General features: G+C 55.0%; 1 protein-coding gene across 6 annotated transcripts in view; it reads right to left on the bottom strand.

Moving 5' to 3' along the window:
- TCF7 (transcription factor 7) overlaps nt 1-17,156 on the bottom strand; it is a 32,935-nt gene that overhangs the window by 15,354 nt on the left and 425 nt on the right. For 5 of the 6 annotated variants that reach the window (XM_059059951.2, XM_067031641.1, XM_059059952.2 and 2 more), the window contains exons 2-3: nt 17,083-17,149; nt 16,448-16,572 (exon numbers count right to left, since the gene is read on the bottom strand). In XM_059059951.2, coding sequence (XP_058915934.2) covers nt 16,448-16,572; nt 17,083-17,149 — 192 coding nt within the window. Of the gene's footprint in view, nt 1-16,447; nt 16,573-16,828; nt 16,897-17,082; nt 17,150-17,156 lie in introns of those variants that run through there. The other variant, XM_067031644.1, reaches the window with a different exon arrangement.

Below are 17,156 nucleotides of genomic sequence, written 5' to 3'. Positions count from 1 at the left end.
CCAGGAGAAGCACCCCCCCCCTCAACACACACATACACACACTGCACCAGAATTCGCAGTTGATCACTATCAGCAGACACAGTCAGTCAGGATGTATTTACTAAGCTCCTACCTACTATGCATCAGGCAAAAGAATGTTTCAGGCCAGGAGATCAGCACCTGCTAATGACAGATGATGGTTTATACCCTGTGTGAGGCATAATTCTGAGCACCTTATAGAGTTTAACTCATGTACTCCTAAAACCTATGAAATAAGTACAATTATTATCCCCATTTAATAAACAAGGAAACTGAGATGGAGACATTACATAGCTTGCCCAAGGTCACACAGCTTGTAAGTGGCAGAGCTGAGATTCCACCCACTGTACTGCAAAGGCCCTATGGTTGGTTATCAAGGATAGAACAAGGGGGAACAGGGGAAGGAGTCGCAGTCCTAAACTCGTCTCTCCCTTCTTCAGCCTAGTTGGTCAGTCACCTGAGCCAGTGCTCCCCTGACCCTAAAAATGTTCCAGTAAGTTCTGGGACCCTGGGATTGGGGTTCTAGCTACACCCCATGCCTGCCTGCCTGCCAGGGCTGTTGGCATGGGGAGCTTGCCTGATGGCAATAGTTGGGACATGACCGCAGGTCCCCAACCCACATCTCCCCGACTCACTCTCGCCCAGCCACACCCCAGCCATACCCAACCACGCAGGCCTGCCTCTCGCTTACCCAGGTGTCCAGCTCTTTGCCTCTGCACCTTTACCCACCCCTTACGCACTCCCCTCCCAGCTTTCCACACTTCCTCCTACTCTTTGCCATACTGATTCCTTCTCATCCTGACCTCAGTCTAAGGGCCACTTCCTTAGGACTGCGACCTGGGTGGGGTTCCACCAGCCCAGCAGGCAGAGCTGCCCACTTGCTGCAGGGGTTGGCCTGGGGGTCCTGGACGGCAGAATCGGCTTGTTAGTTATCTCTGCCTCTCCAGGGTCTGTACTTGGCACGTTCATTAAGACTTGCTGAATGAAGGCCTCTAGAATACCTGATGCCTCAGAAACCCTGCATGCCTACCCACTCATCCAACCATGGACCTGACTTCAGTCTCTTGGCTCCTAGAAGGGGGAGGGGGGTATTCCTGATGCCTGCTCTGGAGCTGTGGAACGGCCCTTGGGATGAGTCCACAGAAGGAGGGCAGATCCACACCTCGAACTAGACAGAAAGGTGGGCTATTGATAGAGTTATTGTTCTCTCTGCCAAGTGTACAGATGTGAAATTGAGTATTATAAATGCCACATGTGACAACTGATTTGAGGCAGGCATTATCCTTCCCTTTTTATTCATGAGGGAAGTGAGGCTCAGTGACACTGAGAAAATTGCAAGTCAGTGCTGGGGACCCCTTTAAGGTCTCTCAGGGTCTTTAAGCAACAACAGACAGCCACATTCTTCTCTCTCACCTCCTCTCCCTCTGTGCTCCAGCCACTTTGGCCTCAGGGGCCATGCTGTTGCCTCTGCCTGGAGAGCTCTCCCCCCACTTGTTGGGCTCTCAAAGTTGGGTCTTTAGTAGTACCTGTAGGTAGGGCCCAGTGTGAGCCAGTGTTTAGGCCCTGCCTGGGGCTGGGCATGGTCACAGCAGCACACAGGAGGCTAGGAGGAACTGGGGCCACTGCTGGGAGTCAGGGACATCCTGCCTGGCAACTGAGAACCTGTGCCTCCTTCTACCCCATCTTCTCCTTCCTGCAACACCCTGGGAGTCAGAATTCACCAGACGGTCAAAGCCAGGGCCACCACTAGTTCATATGGTGCCTTTGTGCTAACTAGAAAAAGTACCCCTTCCTCTGGAGAGACAGCTGGGCCCACACCAGGGCACGTGGCTTGGGGAGCACAGTGCAGGCTAGATTTCAGCTCCTTGGCCCAAATCCCTTGCATAACCCCACACAGTGGCCCTGCTCAAAAGGTCCTCTCCAGTTCTCACTGCTCTTCCCTGCATTGCCAGAAACCAGGCCACGCTCCATCCAGAGTCTGCCACTGAACTTCTGCTCTGGCCTTGATTAGTTCCTCTGGACTCCTCTCCCAGTTCCAGGGCCCACTAGTGCCCACCACATTCAGCTCCCCCAGACCTCGAGGTCTGGGGCTGGGGATCCACTGTCCAGCAGCCACGGTGCTTAAGCGCCAAGGAGTCTGGCCAGTTTCTAAGTGGGAAGCTGCCCCACGGCCTGGGACCATGAGAATGAACTTCCCAGAAGGAAGCAGGTCCTCCAAAGGGGACTCGCCTGCATATCAGCCAAGCCTTGATGTGCAGGCTCCCGCAGACCCCACGTCTGCAGATATCTCCCGACTGGGCTCATGCCCTTTTATCGCCAGCCCCCACTGCCCAGGACATGGTGCTCTCCAAAGGATGGCCTTCAAGCACCCTGCCCACAGCGTGCTGGACGCCTTGTGCTAGACGCCCACCACAGAGCATGGAGCCACGGCCGAGTGGCCAGCTGAGCTGGAGGGCTGGGGTATGGCTGGTGTGGACCAGGAGGCTTTAGTCCCACCTGCCAACACAGGACTGTGGCCAGGGATGCACAGAGCCCTCCCAGGTCCACGTGGCCAGTCCAGCAGCTGCCTGGCCTCGACATCAGATAGGGGGTCCTGCCACAGCAGAGGCGAGGACTGGAGTCCCTGCCTACAGCCTTGGCAAACCACAGGCCTGCTCTAGACCCAGCCTGGCCCCGAGGCACCCCCAGAGCTAGCGGAACCTCACTGAGCTGAGTGGCCTGGCCCACAGCCTCCAGCGGCTTCTATGCATTCATTTACTTTTGTTTTCCTTCTTCCTCTCTGAGGTAAACGCCCCTCAGGACAGGATGTTTTCAGAGGAAAATATAAGCTTCCGGGAGCTGCTGCAGCTGAGCTGCTAGTTGATGCTACTGACACACTGTCTGGGGACTCTCCAGCAGCCCGGGGGCTGGGCATCCCCTGTCCAGGCAGTCGCCCTCCCAGCTCCTCAAGGCCCAGCCCTCCGGGAGCCCATGTGCCTGAGGCAGAGGCCAGGGCACAACCTCGGTTCAGGCTGTCTTTGGCAGTAGGGAAAGCCAGGCTCTGGGAAGAAGGCATTTGAGGAGTTCAGAGGTTTTGTTCCCCTGGGAGCAAAACCAAAAGGCTTTGTAGAAAAGGCATGAAGAAAGCAGCGGAAGTGCAGATTTAGAGACGGCAGCCCCCACTAGTGGCAGCCTCCTGTGTGCCTAGCATCCTGCAGGGTCCGCCCCCTGACCCCCGAATCCCACCAGTCTTCCCAACCACTTTGTAACGTGTGTACAGATTGTGCGGATGAGGAAAGGGTAGCCAGGAGAGGTTAAACGACTTGCCCAGGGTCTCAGAGCAAGTAATGACAGATCGGGATTTGAATCCAGCCCTTTGGGGTTCCTGGCCAGAGATCTTTACCACTCAGTGAGAGGCCTCACAGGCCAGCTGGTAGCGCGCAGCAATGGAGACCACACGTGTGAGGCGCAGGAGCCGAGTGGTTGCCAGGTTCTCCCCTGGCAACCGGGTCTCCTCACTAAGACCTCCACCCACCCGGGACCTGCTGGATTTTGCCAGCAACACCCTGCCCTCACAGGAGGTGATGTGGGTCCTCAGTCGTAAATGACTAAGGGAACTGTGAGAAGTCATTCTTCCCACCAGGTCTGGCCTCTTTTCCCAGTCCACGTGCATGCGGGGTGGGATGGCCACCCGCAGAAGAGTTAGTGTGCTGCCTAGGAGCGAGAGCCAGGACGGCCCGGCGCAGGGCCCAGAGAGGTGGAGGCTGATGGTCAGCGACGGCTCAAGGGTGGGAGGCAGAGGAGACTTGGAGATCTTATCCCCAGCCTTGGCACTGCATTCCTTCCCCGATTAATTTCAGCCAGCTTCTGAGGAGCAAAGACAAGATGGGGGTCTCTGAGTTACCTGGTCTGTTCAGCTGCCTGTACCAGCCCCGGAGGACAGTTCTGCGCTGGGGCCACCGTCAGGAAGCTCACTTGGGTCTAACCCTTGCAGCTACTGCCAGTTAAGGAAGGCCCTTGGGGCTCTGTCTGGACTCAGTCCAGCGGTTTATCCCAAGTGAACAAGGCAAGGAGTGGAAAGGAGTTGCTGGAGGCTTCAGGCCCCAGGATGCTCCCACCCAAGCCCCTCACACCAAGTGTAAGCAGACGGAGGAGGGCAGGGCTGCTCCAACTGCCACAGGGGCCCTCTTGTGGTGGAGCCCTCTCATGAGGTTGAGTTAGGGGGTTCCAAAAACCACACCAAACAGCTTTTACAGATACACACCTGGGTCTAACGCTATAAAAATACAGCGAGAGGGTGAAACACTAAGTTCCTGGTGGGGGCTGAGGAGTGGGGATGGATGGGATGGGGGACCCAAGGGGACCCAGCTGTAGCTATAAAACCCAATTTTTCGAAAATGAGGGGATAGATATGTTGTCTAAGAGGCTAGGTAGCAGGTGGTAAGGGCAGGGAACACAGAGGTAGATGCCCGAATTCACATCTCTCCTCCAGCACTTGCAAAATGCATCTCTCTGTGCTTCAGGTTCCCCATCTGTACAATATCCATATCTCATAGGGATTAAATGAAGTAATATTTGTGTCTGCTAATATTTTTTAAAATTAATGAAGAAAACAAAAGACAAAGGCAAGCATGTCCCTAGACCAAGGCTTTTCAGGAAAGCCGGCCTTTGTGCCAGGCCAGGGCTGCTGGCCCTCGATTTCCTTTGGACTACTGCCAGATTGCTATTGGGCCAGACTCCTGAGCTCCTGACTAGCCCTCAGTGACCAGACCCAGAGCAGGGGCTGGGGGAGGCGTAGGGGGTGGCACGGGAGGAGCAGAGGGGGGCAGTGGTAGAAGAAGAAACTCTAAAAATGCCGCAGCAGGGTTGGGAGGTGGATCTGGTTCCCAAGGGGTTTGGGGAGGGGACACCCATGTGCAGGGATGCCCTCAGATTCCTCAGTCCAGCTATTCCCATTGTCTCAGAGCCTATGACACCCTCTAGCCCATCCCTGGACCACACAGAGGAGGGCACCTGGGCCAGAGAAGTCCAACAGTGAACTCCAAGCTAAGCCAGGATCAGGACCAAAGTTAGAAAGAAGGAATCAACCTATACATAGTTCTTAACTGTCCTTGCATCATGCATCAAACCTGATGTAATCTTTTTTAAAAAATTTAGTTTTATTTTTGGCTGCAAGGCTTGCGGGATCCTAGTTCCCCAACCAGGGATTGAACTCATGCCCTCGGCAGTGAAAGCGCAGAGTCCTAACCACTGGACCACCAGGGAATTCCGAAAACTGATGTCATCTTAAATGTCATTTATAAACACTTTTCCAGGTAATATTTATTCTGGAAGCCCTGAGGTCCTGCTCTTAACCAAGAAACAAGCCTTTTGGCCCCCGATAGCATGTGGTCCAGCCCTGACCCAGGTCCAGAGCTCTGAGGTCACACCCAGGAGGGGCAGTAAGGGCCAAGTCTTTCCATGAGGCCAGAGGAATTCAGCTCATAAACTCAACAGGAGTGGGTTCAGCTTTGCAGCCTGCAATGCTCCCAACGAGCTCCACACAATCGAGACCAAAGGGACAGAGCAGAGCCTGGGCTTTGGGGTAAAACAGACCTGAGTCCAAGTCCTGACTCTGCCAGGTACTAGAAAGTTCTTAACCTCCCTAAGCTTCAGTTTCCCCATCTGTAAAATGAGAGCAATAATAATATCTACTTTCTTGGCTTCTTGTAAGGATCTTGATATTAGGATTAAAAGTCTCCAGCACAGGTCTGGCACTTGGGAAGTTCTTGACACGTGCACTATTACTGTGGCTGTTGTTATTCTTGCAACTGTTTACGAGCACATACTATGGGTCATGCGCTATGCTGGCCGCTAAGATTCCAGCAGTGAAGAAGACAGATGTGGCCTTGGCCCTGTAGATCCTCTCCAGCCCTTTTGATCCCAACCACCATCCCTTAAACCCCACCTCAACACGGCCATCAACGCTTGTGGCCTCTGCAATCCCAGCTTCATCTGGCCCCACACCCTTTGGTCTATGTTCATCCCCCCCAGCCCCACCCATGGGGTTGCCCACCACAGCTGGGGGGCTCCCAGGCTGCAGCCTGCTTCAAAGCCTGTCAGCAAGCTCTGGGGTGGCTGCTGCAGCCCGGCGCACACTCGGGGGCCGCCCTGCCTGGACCCTGGCTATAGCCGCAGACCTCACTGCCACTGCTGCAGAGCTCTCTACAGGCTGCTTCTCAGCGTCCCTAAGCGCCCACCCACCCCCTGCCTGCCTGGCCACCAGGCCAGCCACAGAGCCATCTGATTTGAATGAAACTTCAAACTTAATGACTTTCATGCTGGTTATTTAAAACGCAATGTAATTTTCTTAAACACCCTATTATTTCCTTTGATAGCTACAAAGCTTCCCCCAATCCCATAAGCATGTTTATTTTTAGGGAAAAGAGTGGTTTTGCAGTTGGTCATAGAGACTATAGGGAAAAGGAGCTTGCAGAAAGTAGGGTAAAGAGTCAACCGTAGCAGCCTGGAGACCCACAGCTGCCTTGCCTTCGTGCTGGGGCAGACGCCACCGACACCATGGGGTCCAGGGCAGGACCCTGTGCCCTTCTCATACCAGCGCCTCTCCTGTCTACCATCTGACAGTGACCAAGTCCCCTTTCCTGTGCTTCCCCTCCACAGGACCCCAGTGTCCTCATCTGTAAGATGGTTCCACTGGCTTCCCACAGACATGCCAGGCATATATGGTCTGGGGAAGGGGTCCTGGGGCCACCGACATGCCCTCAGCTGCCTCCTCCAGACATTCTGCCCTAGGTAAGGCCTTGAGGCCTGCAGCTTTGACCAGCTGGACGAGATCTGTGCCCAGATAGTGGCCTCCAGCAGTGGCTGCCCACACTGGGAGGGTGGGTGGGTGTGGCCCTGCCAGTCGGGGCCCCCTGGCAAGGGAGGTGGCCTAGTGGTGGGTGTGCGTGCAGAGGTCAGCTGAGCCCCGCCAATGCGGGGTGTCCTCTGGGAATGGCTATTTTTAGATCCCAGGCTTTCATGTGGCCGAATGATGTGCAGTTTACAAAGCATTGGTAATGCGTTTCAGATGGCGGCCCAGCAGACCGGGAGGCTGGGCCTCCTGCCACCAGAGCCAGGTCAGAGTTAGTCAGAATACCCTCAGCTGGATTCCTGTCACCTGTCTCTCCCTCCCTACAATTCCTTCTTGCCTGACAGGGAGACTAGGCCTGGAGTAGTTCTTGCAATGCCCAACAAAGCGCCACCTGAGGCCCACCCGAGTGGCAGGACTCTCCAGATGACAGTTATCTGAACTTCAGAAATCCTCATGGCCAGGGCTCCCCACCCCCATTTACAGAAGGAAACTGAGACCCAGAGAGGTTAACAGATTTGCTTGAGGTCACACACCCAGGGGAGGAGGTGGCCCTGGTCCCTGGCTTCCTTACCCATCATAGCCCCCTCCCCTCATGGGCAAATTGGGCTTCCTGAGAGGGGTGATCGGCCAGCCCTGGCTAGGCTGCCCAGACACGGTGGGCTGCGGCTGCTGTAACCATGCACCCCCAGAACCTTCCCTGGGGCCACATCCTGCCCGCCCATCCACGCCTGCAGCCCCAGCGGCACACTCGCCATCAGCTGAAAGCAGAGAGAGAGAGACAGAGAGACAGAGAGACAGAGAGAGAGAGAGAGAGAGAGAGAGAGAGAGAGAGAGAGAGAGAGAGAGAGAGAGAGAGAGATGGTTGTTTTAATGGGAAGGGTAAAGGGGTTGGCAAAGCATCTGCTTCCTCTGATCTCCAAGGAGCTTTGGCTGTGGAGTTGGCTGTGACATGAAGGCTGTGTGTTACCATCTCCCTCTGGGCTCTAAAGCCATATCTGCTGGCACAGCCCAGGCAGGCAGGCTCCATGGGTGGGACAGGCTACATGGCTGCCTCCCCACAAGAGAGGGCTAAACTCACCAAACTACTACCTTGGGCCAGGGACCCTTTCCAGCAGGGGACAGTCCCTCTACCCACCAGGGGACTGAGCCAATGGGAGCCCCATGTTCTGCAGGACCAGAAGGGGCCAAACCCTCTGACCAGGACAAACCCTCCCGGGCTGCAGCTCAGAGACTACACATGCCAAGGCTGATTTGGGCCACACTTCTTTAAGGGAGGGAGGCGGCACTCACGTCCAAACCCCAAGCATCAAAGGTCTGCAAGCTGAGACAGCAAACTGCCTGAAGGAAGAAGCTAACAAAGTCCTGGGTTCTCAGAGACCCTCCATTGACTCCTGGTGCCTTGGAGTCCTGCTAGAGACAGTGCTGATGAGACGTGCTCTCCACACCCTGGCTAAAGCACCAATGGGCTACACAACCTGACCTCTGGGGTTCAGCTCCCCTCAGGAAACAGTGGACAAGACCCTGGACTCATGACCCTGTAGTGAGACAGAGTCCAAAGAAATAACACAAGGGCTTCCCTGGTGGCGCAGTGGTTGAGAGTCCGCCTGCCGATGCAGGGGACACGGGTTCGTGCTCCGGTCCGGGAAGATCCCACATGCCGCGGAGCGGCTGGGCCCGTGAGCCATGGCCGCTGAGCCTGCGTGTCCGGAGCCTGTGCTCCGAAATGGGAGAGGCCACAACAGTGAGAGGCCCGCGTACCGCAAAAATAATAATAATAATAATAATAATAATAAAGAAAAAAAAAAAAAAACACAAAATTTCCACCTCTGAGGCACTCCTGCCTTGCGTGAGCCAGTTCGCTCGGGTCTGCCTTGCCCGAAGCCCACCCCCTCCCTTGCATCCCAGCATCTACCTGCCCCAGCTGCCGGCTCTGTCCGCCTCACCCTCTATGTTCAACTCAAACCATCTCCCGTGGGCACCACACTGCCCTTCATGCTGCCAACACACTGCAGGTACCCACCAGCCACTCCTGGGCTCTGGAACCAGCGCTGCCCGGGTATTAAGGTCACGTGCTGGGCCTTCAATGCTGGCCCTTCTCCAGCCTCACAGACCCCGGGCTTCGGCTGGCTCTTCCAATGACCAAGAACATACTAATTTCTGCCTCTCCTCCTCTGCTTCAGCTGTGCCCCCGACCTAGAGCACCCTCCCACTCTCACCTTCGCAGGTTCTGGGCCAGCCAGAACTCTCCCCCGTCAGGAAGCCTTCCTGGCTGCCCCCACTGGCCTCCCTCCCTCCTCAGTGCCCTTTATCCAACACGGCCAACTCTGAGCCCCCAGGAAAGTCTCTTTGCCTTGCCAGAACTGAGCTCTGGGGGGTGGGGCAGAGGTAGCCGTCCCCTCTGTGCTGAGCCAAGGCCAAGTGGGGCTCAGTAAATACTGGTTAAGAGTGTGGACCAGGATTCTAGATACAGCTGGCACTCTGTCGTCGACCAGCTGAGGGCCCGAGGGCTGGCTGGGCCGGACAGCTGTCCTCTTTGCCCTGCCCCAGGGGAACTGGCTGCTGAGCTTAGCACGGAGAGCATCAGGGGCTTCAGTCCAGCCGCACCTTCAGGAGCACTGCACCTACTGGCCCGGCGTCCTTTACAAGGGCCATTCCCATACAGTGTTAACAATCCCTCCCACAGTGGATTCCACTCATGAAGCACCTACAGTGTGCCGGGAACTCCACATACACTATCTCATTCCATTCCACAGTAACCCAAGGAGGTAGGAACCTTCGCTATCCTCATTTTTAGATGAGAAAGCTGAGGCCCACAGGAGTTAACTTACCCAAGGCCACTCAGCCAAGGAATGGAAGATATGGTATTTGAGGGTGGAGCTTCCCGACTCAGGCCTTCCCCCTTCACTCCTCTAAGGGGCCTTGGATAAGTCCCTTCCCTGACCTGGCCTTACTGTTCCCACCTGCAGAGAAGGGTTGTTACCCAAGGATCTGTGCACTGTACTGTTGGGGGAGGGGGAGCCCTGTGACCTGATAAAACACCTGTTTCCTCCAACAGAGTCTTGTTTGTACACAGTGGCAGGAAGCAGCCAGTCACAAGGTATGAGGGAGTGTAACTGCATGGCTTTGGGACCGCAGCTGCCCGAGGAGGCTCAGAGGGAGGCTGCGGCTCCCCTTGTCCCCTCCATGTGGCTCTGCAACACCCTGATCCAGCCTGACCTCAGCAGTTACGTGACTTGAAACCAGTGCCCCTGTAGCCCATTCTTACAGCTCAGCTAAACCTCCCTTCATGCAGGAACAGGGGTTGGGTGTGATCTTAAGAGACCCAGGAGGGCATGGGCTGCCAACTGGCCATGAGAGGGGACCACCAAGGCCCCCCCCTTCAACTCCACTCACGCCTAAGTCTCGGAGCACCTGGGGAAGTAGGCGGAACGGGTATGGATATCCCTGTTTGCGTATGGATATCCCTGTTTGCGGGCTATGGAAGCTGGCTTGTAAAACCCTGCTGGGGCCGGGGGAAGAATACCTGGGTCCTGGTGAACAACCCAGGGCTCTCTGTCAGCCCCTCCACCCTGCTAAGCTGGAGGAGTGGATGGCAGCCCTAAAACCGCATCCCCTGGTGACAGGGTGAGGCAGGAGTCTGCAGGATAGGCCTCCTTCAGGGTGCTTTCCTGGCCCTGAAATGCATTAGGGAAGCCCCCAAAACAAAGTTTCAACCTTGGAAGCAGCTGGGGGTGAGGGGGTTGCTGCAGATTTTCCAAATACCACACAGCCTTCCAAGTCAGGAAGGAATGCAAGTCAAAATTACTTTTAAGTTTCACTGCCCACCACGAACCTATAAAATGAACAACAAAAAGGGGAAACTTCATGTCAGCTATGCTTGGGCACCACAAGGAACCCTCAGTGAACTGGTGCCATGATTCTTCCTACCTCTTGAACCCATAATTCTCTTTGAACATTATGCTCCAGGAAAATAATCAAAATGGAAACTAAGGAGTGATTTGTATAGAGCATCGTTCCCACTGGTAAACAAGGCAAGCTCCGAGCAAACTAGAAGCCACATGAGGGAGAGATGAAAAATAAACATGAGGGAAAACAAGCAAAGAAGCCGTGCATGGGCACTGCCTGGGGGTCTGCACACCAGGGAAGCGTCGGAGCAAGACACAAGGGTGTTGCACACGGGGCACCATGTGAGAAAAGCTCTGGGAGTGGTTCAGAGGTTAATGGCCATGAAGGTCTTTTCCCTTTTTTTCTTACAAAATAGCTTAAGCCCCTAACATCTTGTGTAAAGGGCTTCTATATGGCTGGGGAAGGGGAGCCTCTTCCTGAAAAATCTCTGGGCACTGGGAGAGGATTCTCAGGATGGAATGAGTGGCTGTGGCTCCCAGTCTGGCCCCAGGAATAACACTTTTCCTCCCAAGAATGCCTGGGTGAGGCAGGCATTGAGGAGGGGGCCTGTACACCTGAGTCCCACCTGAGGGCTGTTCCCCAGGGTTCAGACCCCCAAACCCCATGGCCCAAAGTGGAGATATAGTCCTCCAGACAGGAGTGCACATGGAGCTTACCACTGAGCCACCACTGGTCCCAGAGGAGCCAGGACAGCAAGGGAGAGGGATCAATTGTGGCCAAACCCTGACCCCCAAGCCCAGGCCACGCTGGCACCTTCCTGGGCACGTCCCTGGTACTGCTGCCTCCAGTCCTCACTCCAACCCTGGGAGGAGGGCCTGCCACTCCCATTGTGCAGATGAGGAAACTAAGGCTCAGACATACTTCTGACACATGGGCTGTTTCTGGACTAAGCATGGCAAGTGCATCATAAACCAGTGCCAACCACCTTGGCCTGAAGAGCAGCTGGGGTGGGCAAGGCAGCCGAGACCCGTGGGGGATGATGGAGGGCCCCGCTTGGATGGTCAGAGCAAGTCTCTCTGAGGAGGTGACATCTGAATAAGCCCTGAGTGAGGAATGAGAAGCGGCAGCTAGGTGAAGAGCTAGAGAAGAGAATGCCGAACTGTGGGAACGAGCGCAAAGGTCTTGAGATGGAAAGAACTTGGCGGTTTTAAAACCTATCAGGCCAATGAGGTGGCTGCTTTTTAGGGAGAAAGGAAGAGTATGGTGCAGATGAGGAGGGGCAGTCAGCAGGGGCTGGCCACCCAGGCATTCAGGCCATGGCGAGTGGCTTAGATTTTACTTCGAGAGCAATGGGAGCCTCTACAGGGTTTCATCAGGCGAGAGATGGGATCTGACTTATGTTTGGCTGCTCTGTGGATCCTGGATTGAGGGTTAGGGTTGGGTTGTGGGGAGGGACCCAGGTCCGCTGCAGGGACCCTAGAGAAGGCTGCCTTCCTGGGGGAGGGATGGTGATGGTTGGGGCTTGGGGGTAGCGAATGCAGTAGAGACGTGGAAGATTTGGGATGTCTGGAGGGAGCCCAGATGTCTGCCAGCCCCCTATTTGTCTTCATCTGGCAGACAACTCTACTCCTTCAGGAGGCTGCTCAGCAGACCCTCCCCACAGCCTAGGAAGGGGCCAGGTCTGCCCAGGACAGGCCAGAAGGACCTTTTGTGACAGTACTCCTCTGGCCAGGGATTCAGGTCTATTCATCTGTCTCCTCCACTCAGCTGGGCACTCCAGGGGCAGGGGCTGGTTCTGCTCTGTCTGGTGCCCAGTCTCGTGCCGAACTCTCTCCTAACAGGCTTCATCCCAACCAGGGCTGGTGACCAACCATCACTACCCCTCCTCCGTGAGGCCCCACTGCTCACCCTCTGAGGGGTGTGGAGGGTTGGGTGGGTGCATCTCTGCAGAGCCCCGCCGGACAGGCTAGCCACGCGTCAGCAGCACTTCCTTCCTCTGCTCAAGTCTTGCTCATACACTCACCTCCTGCTCCCCCAGGGCTCGCTTCCCTCACCTGGACCTCAGACCTTGGAGTCAGAGAACATGAGCCCGATGGCCAGGAGCCCACTGCTTCAAGTGGGCTCCTCCACGTCAGATGTCTCTGGGCATGCCCAGACACCAGGACGGCACAGGGAAACAGCCCCAAGTCCCTGCAAGAGCCAAAAGGCTCAGCTCAGCTATTTTTTTAAAAAATTGAGATGTAATTCGCATACCTTAAAATTGACCATTTTAAAGTATACAATTCAGTGGCTTTTAATATATTCACAAGATTGTTGTGCAACCATCACCACTATCTAATTCCAGAACATATTCATCACCCAAAAAAAGAAACCCCATACCCATTAGCAGTCACTCCCCATTCTCCTCTTCCCTCAGCCCTTGGCAACCACTCCTCTACTTTCTGTCTCTATGGATTTGCCTATTCTGGCCATTTCCTCTAAATGGCAAAAGGCTCAGCAGCCTTCCAGGCCACAGATACCAAGCAGAGCCCAGAGAGAGGGTCAGAAGAGTGACATGGCCTCATAGCCTTTTTGAGATGAGGATTTGCACCAGACTGTCAGTTCTGCACTAAGACTCTGAGTTTCCCTAAGGAGTGATGCCTTACTCATCCCAGAAATCCCTCAAAGTCTGGCGCAGGACCAGTCATTGCCCCTCCCTACCTCAATCCCAGAGTGGAGCAAACAAAACAAAACAATAGTGGCTACTGGTCTAGGCCAGTTAACTGTCTGCAAGCCTACATTAGATGCCTGAAAGACGTCAGCTATGAAATTAACTTTGACCTAATTTCCACTTGCAAAAACAGAGTTTGCAAGAAACCAAGTACCAAAAAGAAGGAACGTTTTGGGAGAAAAATCCCTCTGCCCCCTGGCAGTTGGCTGTGAGGTGGTCATTTGCCCCATTGCTCCTGACAGTGTCCAAGTCTGCCTGCTTTGAGGTGTCCAGTGTAGCAGCCGCGTGGGTATTCCACCCACAGAAGGGCAGATGAGGTCCCTGGCGTGGGTTTTCCCCACTGTCAGGGGAGGTCAAGCGTTGGGCACAACTGAGCTCCCCCGCACAACTGTTGACCACTTGGATTCCCTCAGAGAGGGCAAAGAGCAAGAGGGGCCAAGTTCTAAGGCTCATGGGGAGGGGCTGGGCAGTGTGTCATCTGTCCCCTGAAGAGGGGCTCAGGAAAGCAGAGCTTTGGAAAAAAACTTCCAAAGGTGATTTTCCTCAGGTCCCCTACAAGGGACTCCTAACCCATCGTAAGAGTTTCTTTCCTCATTCCAGACACATGAACCTTGAATCACATGATAAATGTGCTCCCAAAACATGGAGTCAATTAATTTTGCTTTTTAAAACCTCAACATATTTTAAATATCCACACAACTCTGAGTAACACAAAGAACTACTACTCTTATTAGCTATTTGGTTGTAAGTATCAGATTTGCTTAAAGGAGGCTCCCCTATATTCACGTACATCTTCCTCACCCAGCATCTCCCCACCTTAGGCCCTTGCCTCTGTCCTTGTCCCCAGCCCCATGGAGCAGCCAATGCCAGGGCACAGAAAGTCAGCTCCAGAGCCTGCCCTCCTCCTGTGTTCCCAGAAGCCAGGCTGCGGGAGGCTACAGCGGTGTCGGGAGGAGGACAAAGGGATCTGCCCCTATAAGAGAGGGTGTGACACATAGAAATGCATCTGCTGTACCTTGAGAAAGAGCCCAAAGTTGAAAAAATGAATGATCCAGGCCAGGGGAGTGATGGTGTGCCTGCCCTAGTTCCTACTCCCCCCCAATCCTGACTGCTAGAGGCAGTCATCCATCTGCCTACACTTTGACCAGTGTAAGCTAAAGGACACCAAATGGTCCCATCACCACACCCTTACGAAGAACGAGGCACTCCCACTCTGGTCACTCTCCTACCACTTGCCCAGGCTGTGAAAGAAACTCAGAAACACCACCTTGGGCTTCCCTGGTGGCGCAGTGGTTGAGAGTCCGCCTGCCGATGCAGGGGACACGAGGAGTTTGTGCCCCGGTCCGGGAGGATCCCACATGCCGCGGAGCGGTTGGGCCCGTGAGCCATGGCCACTGAGCCTGCGCGTCCGGAGCCTGTGCTCCACAACAAGAGAGGCCCGCATACCGCAAAAAAAAAAAAAAAGAAAAGAAAAGAAAGAAACACCGCCTTTTCCCTGCACCTCTGTGTAATCATAAGATGCTGGAGGGAATCTGCCTGCTAGGTCTGCTTTGGGTCCTAGGCCTTTTGTTAGTCATGATTATCAGGGACGCCAGCCCCCTGTCAGCGGCTCACATACCTGTGGTTTGGCAGTAGTGGGTCATGTCCCACCACTTGGACCCAAATCTAAGGGTTTACACCTTGTAGGGGGCCCCCAAAGCATCCTTCAGTATCAGCTCATGAAGGGTAGAGGTCTCTGGGGAGAGCTGCTGCATCAGGTGGCAAGGTCAGAAGGTGAGCCCCTTGCCCCACAGACTTGGGAGGAAGCAAGTACCTCACAGACGGAGCCACCCCAGAGCAGAAAGCCAGACAGACCACTCAACCAACATGTTCCTTCACAGATGAAGGAATGGGGGTCCAAAGGGCAAGGAGCTTATTTCAAGTCAGCTGCCTACAACCAGGTTTTCCATCCTGGGTTTCTGGAGAGAAGGCTCAATCTACTTTCTCATGTCCCACCAGCTTCAGCATGAAACAGCTTTCAGAACCAACCCTCTTCACTCCTGATCTGACATAGCCTGGCAGTCACTCTCCGCCCTCTGGGTGACCCCCACCACTAGCCATGTGAGCCTCCTACTGCTGGACTGACCTGCCCTGGGTCTACATTTGCAGCCAACACCCGCCCACCACAGACCCCAAACCCTTACATGTACTCTAGAAGCTCTAATCTCACCCATGACTTCGGCCAGCTGAGCACACTCTGAAACACTAATCTGAATTTTTCGTAAGTGCAGCTTTACTGCTGCTCCACAGCACTCAGAAAAGGCTCTTCACACTTTAGGTCATCTGCATCAGTGGGCAAAAGCATGGTTTGTAACGATCATGGAACTTCTCAAAGCACTGGGTACTTTAATTTGCAAATTCATTAAGCAGGCCGATTACTGACACTACTGATTTGAAACACCTTTGCAAACCCTTCCTGGTGCATTTGAGACCAAGCCAGCTTCATAAAAACCCACTTTCCACACATCGTATTTGGGTTGTTTCTCTGTTAAGGTCACATTCATGCCAATAAGGACAGAGCGGGTAGAGCATGTTTCTCCTGTACAACCAGGAGACCTGAAGCAGACCAGCTTTTCTGCCTCCTCCAAACACTGAGGATTGGGGCTTAGTGGGAGAAGGCTAACAGCAAAGCTCACAACTCTGAGCACACTACATACACCACCCTCAGGAGGGGTGGGTGGTCTCAGCTTAACCGTTCTCCAAGCCGACTCTATCCCAGCATCACCTAGCACCAGGACAGGGCCCACGCCTGCTAGTGAGCAAGCTGGAAAGGCAAAAGCCAACCGCTGGAGGCAGGTGGGATGCCTAGGGCAGCCCTCCTTCCTTCAGGAAAGTTCTCCTTCTGGTTCAGATCCCGCTGGGTGTGGATGGGGATAGAGGCAAGAACAGAGTTCTCCTGTATCCATTTTGTTCTAGGCAAAAGTCACTTGTTGCCCATGCCTCACATACCTCATCAAGAAGGTAGCAGGCACAAGGCAGGCTGGGCTGCTGGGGCCACTTACCAGCGAGGGCTGCGGCTGGGGGTGCTGCCCTGCTCCCGAGGGGGGTGGGTAGTGCATGAGCAGATTGAAGGCGGAGTAGACGGTGTCTTTGTACATGCCGCTGGCGCACTCCGGGGCCTTCAGGCCTGGAAAAACCACAGCTGGTCAGAAGCGCCAGCCCGGGCGGCTCGGGCTGAAGGCTGTCTGCTCGCTCGAGAGAAAAGCGGAATTGCCAAGGGGTCCCCTTCAAGTTCGTGACTTGAAGGGCTGGGGGTGCCCGTAGTGCCAAGTTTCGACGAAGGACCCCGAGTTCGGGCCTCCCTTTCTCGGCCCCCACTCCGCCCTCCGGCCAAGGAACCTTGGCCAACGCTTTCTCCTCAAGTCGGGGGATTAGTCAGTCACCTGGGCAGGAGGGGAGGCGGAGATGGCGGGGGTCTGTTTACTCCTATAAAGGTCAGGGCACCGGAAGTGACTCGAGCCCGGCGGCGCCCGGGAAACCCGCCCCCCACTCCCCCACCCCCTCGGTTTTACCGCCTCCTCGAGCTGCAGTTGGGGGGAGGCACCCCCTCGGCTCCCTCCCGTCCTCAAAGGCCCCGCTCTCCCACCAAGGCCGGGCCTTAGCGGGAGGAGGGGAGCCGGGCCGGGCAGAAACTCACCGTCTTCCAGAGACTCTGGAAGTTTGTCGGGGAAAAGTCTCTGCGAAGTGTGTTCCCGCCCGAGAGCCTGCGGG

Source organism: Kogia breviceps, chromosome 4 (assembly GCF_026419965.1).
Source record: "Kogia breviceps isolate mKogBre1 chromosome 4, mKogBre1 haplotype 1, whole genome shotgun sequence".
Classification (NCBI taxonomy): Eukaryota; Metazoa; Chordata; class Mammalia; order Artiodactyla; family Physeteridae; genus Kogia; species Kogia breviceps.
This window is presented reverse-complemented; position numbering and strand designations above follow the sequence as displayed.